At 34.2% G+C, this 13,308-nt stretch overlaps 1 protein-coding gene across 4 annotated transcripts in view; it reads right to left on the reverse strand.

Annotated features, from left to right (window-relative positions):
• Window positions 1-7,866: 7,866 nt before the first annotated feature.
• The window catches only part of EDA7 (embryo sac development arrest 7), a 30,144-nt gene continuing 24,702 nt past the window's right edge, over window positions 7,867-13,308 (reverse strand). For all 4 annotated transcript variants that reach the window (XM_086454285.1, XM_086454286.1, XM_086454283.1 and 1 more), the window contains 6 exons: window positions 12,528-12,698; window positions 12,240-12,398; window positions 11,950-12,042; window positions 11,646-11,840; window positions 9,443-9,657; window positions 7,867-8,539 (listed from right to left, as the gene is read on the reverse strand). In XM_086454285.1, coding sequence (XP_086310411.1) covers window positions 8,161-8,539; window positions 9,443-9,657; window positions 11,646-11,840; window positions 11,950-12,042; window positions 12,240-12,398; window positions 12,528-12,698 — 1,212 coding nt within the window. In that variant the 3' untranslated portion in view covers window positions 7,867-8,160. The remainder of the gene's footprint in view (window positions 8,540-9,442; window positions 9,658-11,645; window positions 11,841-11,949; window positions 12,043-12,239; window positions 12,399-12,527; window positions 12,699-13,308) is intronic.

The following is a 13,308-nucleotide window of genomic DNA, read 5'->3' on the forward strand; positions in this document are numbered from 1 at the left end:
CCTGAGGTTCAAAGGAAATTAAAATTTGCGTTTAAAACTCATAAAAAAATTTAAAACCTTGAAATTCAAACAGAAGTGCTTCTGATATCACATTTGATTTTGCCCAGAGAATTGCTCGTCACCCTTTCACCCAAACTAATAGATAGGGCATACATTTTTTCCCAGATTTATTCATTCATTCCCAAATTTATTCATTTTTCCTCAGATTCATCCCGTTGAGATTTTTTCTCAAATTTTGCTCAGACTCGTCAAGATTTTTCTCAGATTTTGCTCAAACCCGTCGAGGTTTCTCTCGAATTTTGTTTAGACCCGTCGAGATTTCTCGAATTTTGCTCAGACCCACCAAGATTTCTCTCTAATTTTGCTTTGACCCACCTGGTTTCTTTCAGATTTTGCTCAAACCTACCAAGATTTCTCTTAGATTTTACTTAGACCCGTCGAGGTTTCTCTCAGATTTTACTCAGACCCTCCGAGATTTCTCTTAAACCCCGTCGAGATTTTTCTCGGATTTTGCTCAAACCTGCTGAGGTTTTTATCGGATTTTGCTCAGACCCACCGAGATTCTTATCAAATTTTACTCAAACCCCGCCGAGATTTTTCTCAAATTTTGCTCAGACCCATCAAGATTTCTTTCAGATTTTGCTCAAACCCATCGAAGAATTTTGCTTAAACCCGTCAAGATTTCTCTCAGATTTTACTCAGACTCGTCGAAATTTCTCTCGAATTTTGGTCAGACCCCGTCGAGTTTTTTCTTGGATTTTGTTCAGATTATGCTCAAATTATGCTCAGTTATGCTTAATTGTGTTCAGTTATACTCAGTTTTTGCTCAGTTATGCTCATATTTTACTCAGATTTTGCTTACACCCTTTGAGATTTTTCTCATATTTCAAGTACACATTTGTTCCATTAGTTAGGGAGAATTTTCTAACATTCAAGGATCTGACACCGTTAGTGAGAACTTGCGCTCAAAGACTTGATTTTTTTTTTATTTGAGTCAATTCAACATAAAAATGACATAGGGGCTAACTTTATGCCCAACTTGATCGAGTCCAAGGACTCCATTGAGTTAAGTGTTTCCATTTATTCGATCTAGCAAATTAAATGGTATATACTAGGACTCACTTTTGACCTAATTTAGGAAATAAAATTATTAAATTACCACTTGGGGGTTAATAATGACCACATTATATTTCGTGGATATGTTATTGTTGGTGTTGATATTGTCTAAGAATTGTAGGTTGCAAAGAAAGCACTTAGAAAACTAGACTCATTGAGAAGTCTGATCCACATTCTAAGATCCCAAATGATTAAGTTTCTGTCCCGAGTAGCAAACCTGTCTTGAGTGGCGATAGGTTTAAACTGGCAAAGTTTTTGTCTTGGGTAGCAGAGTAGTCTCGAGTGGATAGGGGTCATGAGTGGCCAAGATATCATGAGTGAGAAAGCAGTCCTGAGTGGCTTAAAGATCTTGAATGACTAATGTCTCAAGTGACACTTCTGTAGTTAGAAGATAAGGGTCATGAATGACTAATGTTCCAAGTGACTGCTCTACCCTGAGTAGCTAAAGAGGCTTAGAGTAAACACAAGGTTCCAAGGGATCATCGCCTCATCAAAGGAAAATAAGGAGACAATATTTTCGTAAAATAAAGTGGAGACACGAGAGTAGTCTAGTATCCTCGTAGGTGGATCACAGCCTCACCAATCTCCACCTACAATAGGGGACTAACTATAAAGGATAAAATCGATATTAGACATGTGACGTAAATAAGGCGAATATTGGTTACATGTCAGATTTAATGAGCATCTCAAGGTAAATTTTGAATTAAATTTGAATAATTGATGGAGAATCCCTTGATTGGGTAGAGATCGACTCATTCCATTAGGATTTAGTTTCATCTTTTGTATCTATATAAGGAGAGCTACTATGTAAATGGGAGGGGGCTCTTGGGAAGAGGAAAAAAAGAAGAGAAGACTTGATTTTGTAGATCTTGTAATGACTTCAAAAATAGTGGAATGATTTTTCTGATCTCAGGACGTAATTCAATTTTAGGATGAATCTTGTGAACAAATCTTGTGTTTTGTCTTCTTTCCCTTTTTCACTTTTTGTTGATTATTTTTATGTGTGATTTTTAATCTTTCATATGCATCAATAACAATGAAGATTGATTGTTAGGAGTAAATCTCAAGAAATCGACAATATCCGAGATTTTACCTCTGCAAGTGATAAGAATCACCAATTGCTCCATAAGTTTTGATAAATTAATTGAGAGGTTTGTTCTTCTAAATCAATGAAAAGAAAACAAATAAATTTTGTAATAATAGACAGTGTATGGGCATACTTTCATAACCAATCAAAGTCCTAGGATCATCCTAGAGATACGTAGTCTCCCCAATAAGGAATCAAAGTAATCCCAATAAGTATCCTCTTCATGGCCTTTGGGGGCAATTCCTGCACCTACACGTGAAATAACTACAAAATATGATAACTACTATTGGCACCCCAAATGTTTACTTATTATACCCCCAATTTAAATAAAAAAATTAAGTCAATAAGTAAAGGTCAGGTTGCAAATAAAAACTCTCTCTTTCTACCTATTTAAAGATTTCCATTTGTTAGATTTACGATTTTATATGGCCTAATCCTAATTGTTAACAACTGTTGAACTTGTTAATTTCAATGTATTATATATCTCTTACTACGTGGAAAAATGATAAATTCAATTTCAAGATTTGTCGAATTTAAACAAATTCCACTAAATTCAACATGTCTTGACATCGAATTTACCCATTTTCACATCATGATTGAATGGTATATTTTTAATCTTTACTTAGGGCGTGATAAATAATTTAAGACATTGGGGCGGGGGGGGGTTCAATAATATTTGTACTCCATCAGTTCATGAGCAACCACATCCACTCGACATCCATACCAAAAATAATATATATAGTTAATAATTCTGGTCCACCGGTCACATCCATCATTTTCTATTAACTCACATGTGACATCATCTAAGCAACCATGCATGGTGAGAGAATAAAGTTATTGCTGGGGCTTTAACTTGGGCAGCTAACTCGAAGGCAACCTGGTTGATGGGGAGCATGGGTTGATTTATATAAAAAAAAGAGTTGAGCCTGAAGTAGGAAATTTCAACCCAAATTTTAAATCGGATACTATATATTTATATATAAATATTTTGAGTTAATTAAAAAAATTAATTTTTTCTTTCTAAATATATTTGTAAAATTGATATATTTTTTTCTATATTTAAATTTATTGCTATATGTGTGTGTGTGTGTGTATTTTACAGATTTTTGAAGATAAATAGTCGTTTTTACATAAATTTTGATGAGAAAAAAAAAATAAAAAAACAAGCCTCTAAGAGTGACAAATCACAATCATGTATGCTCTCATCTCAGCCATTTCTTTGATGGGGATGATCCTGGAATTTGCCAAAAAGGTAATAAAGAAGAGTCAAGGATCCAAGACCACAAAATTTTGACTTTTGATGTCAAACACAACACTAAAGTAAAGTGTCAAAACAATTGTGACTTAAAGAAAGCCCTCTGGATCTGGCTGGTCAAAAATTCACTATGATTCCATTGTAGCCAAATGTTGTAAGCCACCGAAACAATTTTCAATCGGCCATAATAGCCATCGTAAATTATGACTAGTTTTGTGGGATCCATCCAGAATTTGATGGCCCTAAGCCCTCAAATCTGGATTTGATCAGCAAAAATCAATGGCTCAAAGACGGTGAATCTGGTATACCACAGAGCATTCGATAGCCTTGGGCAGCTAAACCTGAACTTACACGTGCAGCCGAACAAAAGTTATGGGGTAATTTATCAAAACATGCAACAAAAATTAAAAATTTACTAAAATTGTGCACTATTCATCTTAATTCCGAAAATGGTAATTTATTATTTTCAAAAATAACTTATTTTAATAAAACGGTAAAATTTGAAATGAACAATATTTTGTTACCAAAAATATCCTTTTTTTCATCATTTTATAAGATAATATACACATCTCCTGTTTAAGTGGTTTTGGATTGGCAATTTAATATTCTATGTGGGCTCAACGACGTTTAGTAGGATTTCAATTTAAGTAAGACTAGTCTTTGTTTTCAGAATGAAAGGTTTAAATTTATAAAGTAAGGGAGTTTTTTTAAGATTGGTCTCTCTAGTAAATTTTTCTTAATAATTCCATGGCAATGAGAAAGCCTACAAAATTATTAATCAGTGGCCCTCTTTACCTATGAAGTTGTCTTTATTGACAAGCAGAAGTTTGTAAGCTCTAAATGTAGTGATGTACATTCGGATAAATCCAGGGGCGGATTTAGAATGGAAGCTGTGGGGCAAGTTAGGACCCAAATAAATAATAAATAATAAATAATAAAATCAAATTTATAATTCATCTAATGATTATTCTAATCGTATTTTTTCATTTTGTTGTTCTCCTCTTTCGACTAACCACTAATCCTTCATATAAATTAAAACTTCTAATGTATGCAGAACTAAACGATTTTTTATATTGAAATAAGATTCTTTTACCCATACTAAATGTTGATTTTAAGGTCATAATAAACACAGAAATTATTAGTAGACCGCATGCCATCATAAATAACACGTGATATTACATATTATAATTTTTCCACTAATCTAGAATATTATGATGATTCTCATCGTAAATTTTTATAATATCAGAATTCAAATAATTTAGTAATTCAAAAGTTTGATTATGATTGCTAAAAGTTATAGGTGCTTTTGATAAAAGTCAAAGAAAAATATATTTGAAACTAGAAGATGATGATGCTACATTAGAATTAGTCATATTAATTATTAGTATTAATTAAATCATACTTAATTTCATAAAATTTATAAATTTTAAATAATTTTTTTTATAATTCAACTTCAACATCAAGATCACTATTTTAACTAAAAATAAGTTGTAAAACCTTAGTTTTAAATCTAGGATTTATATTTGAAGCAAATGTTAAATTATATGGACTAGTTTTTCAATATTTATTAAATTTGTAATTCATTTATGTGTCATTGTTATTATTAAAATTAAAATTTAATTTTTCTTATATATATGAGTTTGCACACAATTCAGCAGATATAGCATATTTTTGTCCCGAAGAAAATTTTGTAATTTCGCGAAACTTCGAAAATAATTTCAAATATTATATGCATTATCCCAATCATTTTCTTCTATAATTGTCTCACTATGTATTTCTTCTAAAAATCGTTTTAATAGATTTTCTAATAAATTATATGTTGTTACATATAATAGGTGGAATTCCATCGATGCAACACATCTAATGATAATCTAGTATTATAATGAGGGATGGTTATAGGTTTATGGTATATAATTTTTTTTTTTTTTTTTTTTTTTAAATTTTAAAGTTGAAAAGGCAAAACCAATAACATCGGCCTAGTGACTTGGTTTGAAGGCCCAGTTAAGATGACGAAAAAGAGAGGTTCAATCTCTTGTTCCCTGTTTTTTTTTGGTTCTTTAATAAAATAAAGCAAAGGCTGATTCTGCTCTCCACTATTAAGGGTATAGGGGTTGGTGATGGTCATCAACATTTCAAGAGGAAGGCATTGGATTTTTTTATTTTTTTATTTTTTTGTACTAACCGAGTGTCCGGGCCAGTTTGCGCATACCACGACTAATCTCGGGGAGGACTACCACAACAACCCACTGCCATGGTCTCTCAATTAAATCATGAGAAAAATCCAAGAGGGGAATCAAACTTGTGAAGGCATTGGATATTACTTTTAGGATCATTCGACTTATTACGTGGGCATACTTACCATTACAAGAACAAACTTTAGTCCTCACACATCTCACGTTGAGACTTTAGATAACAGCCTGATTGTGCATATATTTAAAAAACCGTTTAAAACACATCATGTATAATTATAATGATAAAAAAATAAAAAAAAACTTCCTATTTGTAATATGTGATTTGATAGATATAGAATTTGGTGATTCATAAATGGTAGAAATATAGGATTTGATAATAATATCTTAATGTTAAGATTATTTTAGTTTTTAAATGTATTATGTTGATCGAAAGATACATTTATGAGTAAACGTTTTTTTGGTATCATAACATGTATAATTATGTTGGAGCTCATGTTACATGGGAAATATAGAATAAATTAAAATACATCTCTTATCAATTTTCCGTTTTATAACCAAAATGTCTTATCTATTATTAGAGAAAGGCATTTTTTTCATCATTTTTAATATATTTCTTTTATCTTTTATGTATCATCGTTTTTTTTTTTTTTCCATTTTTTATGTTTTTTCTAAAGTTTCTCTCACCGTTTTAAACCCATACTATGACCTTGTGACTATAGATATATCTCCATGCAAATACATACTCCTCCGCCGAATAGTAGAGTATATGTCATGTCCCAAAAGTTTCTTGGCATATACAATGAAATGTTAGTCCTCAGTGAGTGGCTAGATGCTCTTCGGGATGACCTTTCATGTAAGGGTTGCAACTTGGGCAGGGTTGGAGGGTAAACTCAGGCACAACCCAAGCTCAACTCAACCTGGCCATAAGGCCTAGGCCTACTAACCCAAGCTTGATATTCTAAAATTGGATTGAATTCGGGTTAGCCTAAGTTTAAATAATTTTGGATGGTTTGCTTGGGTTGGGTGGGTTAGATTTGTTGAATAACCGTAATTGCATTTTAGTTAACAAATAAATTTAATATTTTGAAAAAACATATACAAAATAAAAATCGAAACTACTACTAAATATAATCGCATATAACCCTTAAATCCATCATTGAGAGAATATTTAGGCAAATCATACTAAATCAAAGTTCACATTAATATTAATTAATTGTCCATAAATCATAATATAATATCAGGTCGGGTTGAGTCGGACTGCTCTTATACTCAACCCAAGCTTAACTCAAATTGAAATCGGGTTGAGATATTTTAACTCAAACTCAACTCATTTTCAGCATAACTCGACCCAAGCTCTCAATCATGTTGAGTTCGGGCCAGCCCACCCAGGTTGCGGGCCCTAGTCCTGCCCGGGTTGCAGCCCTAGTAATTACATTCGTTAGTAGTAGTTTTTGGGAGGGGTCTCCCCGACCCCAGCTAATAATTCAAAATAAAAGAAGAATGGGGTCTACATGTCATGTTTTAATTGGAGATTAAACACATCAGGTTGTGTGCCACTTAGAAAACAGCTTGATTAGTATCCCAATGTGTTTTAAAGTTCAACTAAAACATGCCACATGGACACCCTTCCTATTATAGGAACGGACACCTAACCTGATCCTGATTCTTCATGGAAACCTTCAAATTACAGTCCCAAAATAGCACGCTTTCACTATTTTCTGTTATTTCCTAAATGACTATTTTATGAGTTGTTCAAGTATTTGGATAATCAAATACCTCTAAATTAGTAGATTTGTTGTAATTAGAAGTTAGGAGAATTAATACATTGAAGCTGGAATATAGAAGCTCTAGAACAGTTTTAGTTATGCTAGTAATTTTAATTTTGACTATTTTTAGTATCCAAAATCCCTGGAAAATAATGTCAATAAAGGCCCTGCTTGGTATGCTTTAAATCTTCTGGAAATGCGAATAATTCTCTGAAATCAATTTTACCGAGTGCATGGTTACAATGCAAATTTATCTGATGTGCTTCAATAAATTATTTGAAGCATAAAATTAAGGCAAATCATTTGCAAAATCACAATGAAATTTTTTATTGCAAAGATCAACCAATTACAAATAAAAGATTGCAAGAGATTCCTAATGGTTCCCAAGCAATAGTAAATCAGTCATTGCAAACCATTTGCAGTGCTTATCAATTGCATTTGTACCAAGCATGGCCTTAATATGGCTTTGTTTCTAGGGGCAATTAACTATAAAATACTAACATTACATTCACTTGGTGATTGTTGCTAGTTTCTTCACTCAAAAACGAACTTAAAACAAAAATATTGCTGTAACATTAAATCTGACTAGATTACATGAAAACTTAAATGTGAAGGAAAAAAAAAAACTTTGCAGATTCTCAATATGACAAAAATGGTGTTCCTCTCTGGTACCATCTCCCCCTCTACCTGGAAACAAGTGGAACAATAAGACGATAAATATGTGAATTCAAGCTAAGCTTAACTTCACCTCCGACCTCTTCCTCTGCTCCTACCACGACTACCTCCCCTCCCTCTACCACCACCACCACCACCACGGCCTCTTCCACCAGCTCCTCTACCTCGGATAGCAAATCTATCAGGTTTCAGGCCCAAGGATTGGATTCCCCTTCTCTTTGCTTCTCGTTCCTCCTCCTTGTCCTCTCTGTACCTGGCAGAGCTTCTAGAAACAAAAGAGATCTCTCGAGATCCTCCCCGTCCTAACTTAACATTGTTGGGGATACCAGAAACCTGTTGGTCTTGAAGAGAGGCCACCCTCTCTCCTAGAGGAAGAGCATCCTCTGCCGCAAGTGATGCACGGTTCCAAAATGCTTCTGCATGGCGTTCATCTTTCACTTCATATAGCCTGCAGGTTTTATACATCATCATTAGAAAAACACATGCGTTCATTTTTTGTTTTTCTACATGTGATGAAGTTCAAAAGGAAAGGATAATGTATATTAATGAAAATAGGCATGGTTTCAAAGGTAGTAAATAATCATTTTGTACTATCTCGGAATGCTTTGAACAAAACATTCCAATTTCTGCCAAGCCCAAAACAAAATATTGACATGGAAAGATTGAATGTTTTGGGAATGCTTTGAATGTCTTAAGAATATTTCGGAATGTCTCAAATGAGATGATCGATTTTTCTCCTGACCAAGGCATTAGCTTTCTCATCACATTGGCACTAAGCTGGCTGATCTGATAAAAAAAATATTAGTTCCAGACCTGATCCAAAATACCATGTTGTTTTGGATCCGATTGATCCTAATCTTATCCGATTCAGATTCATAGAAGTATATACAGAACAATAGATGCATAATAAAATATAGAACACAAAAATACATCATTTATATATTTTCAAAAACATATGGTATAGGATTCCTACTGGATTGGGAGATGGTTGATCTATAACCAATCCAATAAGTTTTTAAATCAGATCCTTCTTGGATCAGGTCCTCATCGGAATTCAAATCCTTGATTCAGACCTAGTGTTGTAGCATCATAACAAATAGGATTTTGGGTCTTACTAGGTTCATCAACACCCCTAATCCTGCCCACCAAGCCAGCTTAGAAATGATTATGGTCTGCCTGGGTCATGTAGAAAATATGTTGAGCATGTTTTTCATTTTCATTTTTCGAAGCCAAGATATATCACAAGTTCTGAAGAATACAATATACCATGCAAAATCCAACTTTTCTAATTGAAATTGGATGATCCACCCACAAAAGACCGTTCCATTATTATATTTTAAAAAAAACTAACCTTGGAACCCGTGATGCCTTCTTTTTAACTTCCCTTTTGTCCTTGTTGAGCTCATCTTCTGAAGACTCGAGTACTGTGGAGGCATCAGAATCACTTAAACCCTCATCATCATCCATGACTCGCTCAAAATGTTCCTTAATCAATGAGGCATGCTTCTTGAAAGAAGCAGGATGTAAGGACTGATACTCTTGAGAGAACTCATCAACTTCAAAGTCCTGAACAAGAAACCAAACAACAAACATGATTTAGAACAAGGTGTAAGTACCAAAAAAATTAACACAAAAATAGGGTACATGACAACAACTGATTACACCTTTAGGATGATGCAAATAAAACACTACCTCATTCATGTGTCATGCACACTCTTACCATTTTCACAAAAAATCAGCCCATTCTGAAACTTCCAATCCCATCAAAAATGGTTTACAAATAATTGACAGTCCAGGATTCTTCAACTTGTTAAGTGGAGTTAGAAGTTTTGGAATGGGCTGATTTTTTGTGAGAATGGTCTCTAACCCATATAGGACGAAACACGTTGGCAAAAATATTTGGCTCTTGATTGGTCCCCGATATATATATATATATATATATATATATATATATATATATATATATATATATATATATATATATATATCGATCAAGATCAAGAGGCCAACATGTTTTGTCCCATATAGGTTAGAAGTTTAAGAATGGGCTGTCTTTTTGTGAGGATGATCTCTACTCCAATTTACAAGTTGAAGAATCGTGGGCCGTCCAATTTTTTGTAAACCACGTTTTTATAGGTAAAGGGTTAGTGGTTGGCAATGTGAAGGTGTGAAGGTGGGTTCAAGGGGGACTTGAAGTTTGAACGTAGGACCTGGGAAAACATTCCACACATCACCAACTTAGCTAAGATGGCACTTCTGAGAAGTCGTATCACTACCTCAAATTTTTATAACACACCAATCAAAATATTTAAATTAACTAAGGGGTGGGGAATGGGTATAACCATTTTTGTTTTTTCATCATTGCACGCCATTCCCATCTCTTCAACTAGAGAGGGAGGGAGGGAGTATACAAAAATACATCAATTGGTGTCATGGTTTTATATAAAAAAGTTGAAAAAGAATAATTCAGTGAGGCAATGTCTGATTCGGAATGGGAATACTGATTCTTGGGATCTGGGATTTAGGAGGAATTTCAATGATTGGGAATTGATGGAGGTTGCATCTTTCTTAGATCTCCTAAACTCGATCCAACTTTGAGAGAATGAGCAAAATAGAAGAGAATGGATTAAGGCTAAGGCTAAGGATAAGAAGTTCTCTGTCAAGTCTTTCTATTCTTGCCTTCTCCCTCTGGGTGAGGTTTCTTTCTCTCCTACTATCATTTGGTACATTCTTGTTCCTTCAAAGGTGTCTTTCTTTGTCTAGCTTGCCTCTTTGGGTAGAATCCTTACTTTGGATAAATTGATTTGTCGGGGGTGGATTACCCCAAATTTTTGTTTCCTTTGTTCGAGGGACGGGGAGTCTGCCAATGATATCCTCATCCATTGTTCTTTTTCCAGTGTTATTTGGATGTTTTTCTTTTCTCGCTTTCAGGTGGATTAGGTTCTTCCTTTATCTTTTTTTGCGTTGTTAGAGAGTTAAAACTTCCAATATCTTCTCTTCGAGAAAAAAGTACCTTTGGGCTATCCTTCCCTCGGCCATTGCTTGGGGTCTCTGGAGAGAGCGGAACAACAGAGTATTCCATGGCAAAGAGAGCTCAACTCACTCTGTGATTTTAGAAATTCTGGGGTTTCTGTTCCTTTGGTCAAAGTTGAGTAGAGCCTTTGAGGGAGTGAGCTTCCATGATTTTGTTAGTAATTGGGAAGCTATTTGTGATTAGGTCCTCTCTTCTTGGGGAGGTTTTTTTCCTTTCTTTGTTTTTTTTTTTTTTGCTGTTTTTTATTCTTGTATTGGGGGGCTATCTCAGCCTCCTCTGCTCGCTTCGTTATTAATATAAGTTTATATTTATCAAAAAAAAAAAAAAAAAGTTGATGTGGAATATAAGCTCTCTACATTTATGTGATGTTTCAAGATTCTTTTTACCAATACTATAGTTAAAATAGTCACTGGTGGCATTATTAATTCATCAAACAGACTTCATAACATGTGGACATAATAAATTAATACCCAGATTTGACACATTAGAAACATTTCCAACTGATCGATTGATTGGGTACCTTGTTTGCAAACATCGCCGCAAAACGTTCATCTTTCATCACCTCACCGCTTAGTCCTTTCTTTTTCTTAGATGATTTCTTCTTTGCATCAGCATCGGCATCATCAGCCTCTTTCGCTTCACCTTCTGCAGCTTCTTCATTTTCAAGAAGACGAGCGGCAAGAACACGATTAACTTTAGGTAATTTCCTCTTGATCTGCAGAGATTCAAAAGAAGGATGAGATGAGATCAAAAATGTTAAAATGCTAACTAGTTGATGGAGAGAAGCTAGCAGAATAAAAGAAGAGAAGATAGATATATCTGACCGTAATTCGAGAAGCACGTTCTGCCTCCAGCTTCTCTTGTTTCCGCTGCTCTATATAAGCATCATACGCAAATGGATCTACTAACGATTTTGCCTGCAATAACGGACGAGGAATCATGATATCCAACAGAATCAATAAGCCATGAGTTGTACGGAAAGATTCAAAGTATTACTCCACGTTTTATCTTTAAGAAAAATTTGAAACACTAAATATAATTGATCGGGTTCCATTTCCAAAATATATAATGCCTCGTAGAAGATTATATGTTTAAGACAAGAAGACAGTATTACCTTTTTATACAACCGATGATCTATAAAGAAGCCATGCATGTACGCTCTTAGAAGATTAGTGCCAATCAAATTTGTTAAGTTCAACCGCTCAAGGTCTTCTTTAGTCAAGAATTTGAAATCATCATATATAGTTGTTTGTGCACCCTCCTCCATTTCTTCCTGTAATAATATATATTTTTTAAATTAACAGGGGTGATTAATAAACTATGAACCAAATGGAAAGAAAGTAAGAATATTAAGGTGTATAATTTTATTAAAAGAACAGAAAATCTCATTAAATACTCATACCGTTAAGTTTTCCAGGTACGAGCACCACTTTGGGGCAGGTCCTAAAGCAGGTATGAAGTAAGATGGTATCTGGCTAGAGTCCAGAGCCAACAACATCAATCCACTCTCACGAAACACACATACATCATTGATAGTTCCGCCTGTTGGTTCAATGCTGGTCATACCATCTCCCTGAAAGCCATAAAGAAATCAGATGTTCAGGAAAGAAAATACTCGGCTATATTAGCAATTAGTCGGCAGCCCCGACATTCTTACTTGCCCAAGCCTAGTAAAAGTATCAAACACTAGCAAGAAAACTCTCTGTGATTTTGACTATGCCACGTTATGCACAAAATCAATGCTACTAGAGCAAAAGTAATGCAAGCATTGGAATAATAGTAATGTAAGAATTGGTATCCAACAACCAATCTCTTTCTTCAGATCATTTAACTGCACACATTTTCAAGATATATACATTAAACAGACACAATGGATTTAACTCTTTCAAATAAGAGGATTGGTGAAGATATTGATAAGGTGGTTCTTAAGGGAGCAATTACAGGACGGTAAAAACATGTATGAATAAATTAGTCTTTGTTGGATAAGCTATTTTAACCAATTTATTGTCGGTCAATGATTCTTCAACTTTGTAAACCACTTTTGATGGGGTTAGAAGTTTCAGAATGGGCTAATTTTTTCTGAGGATGATCACCTCTCCATAGAGATCATCTTCGTAAAAAAATCTGCCTATTTCAAAACTTATAACCCAACAGGACAATTGGCTGTCGACTGGATTATCAAA

The sequence above is a fragment of the Akebia trifoliata genome, chromosome 9 (genome assembly GCF_017979445.1).
Source record: "Akebia trifoliata isolate Shusen 1 chromosome 9, ASM1797944v1, whole genome shotgun sequence".
NCBI lineage: Eukaryota > Viridiplantae > Streptophyta > Magnoliopsida > Ranunculales > Lardizabalaceae > Akebia > Akebia trifoliata.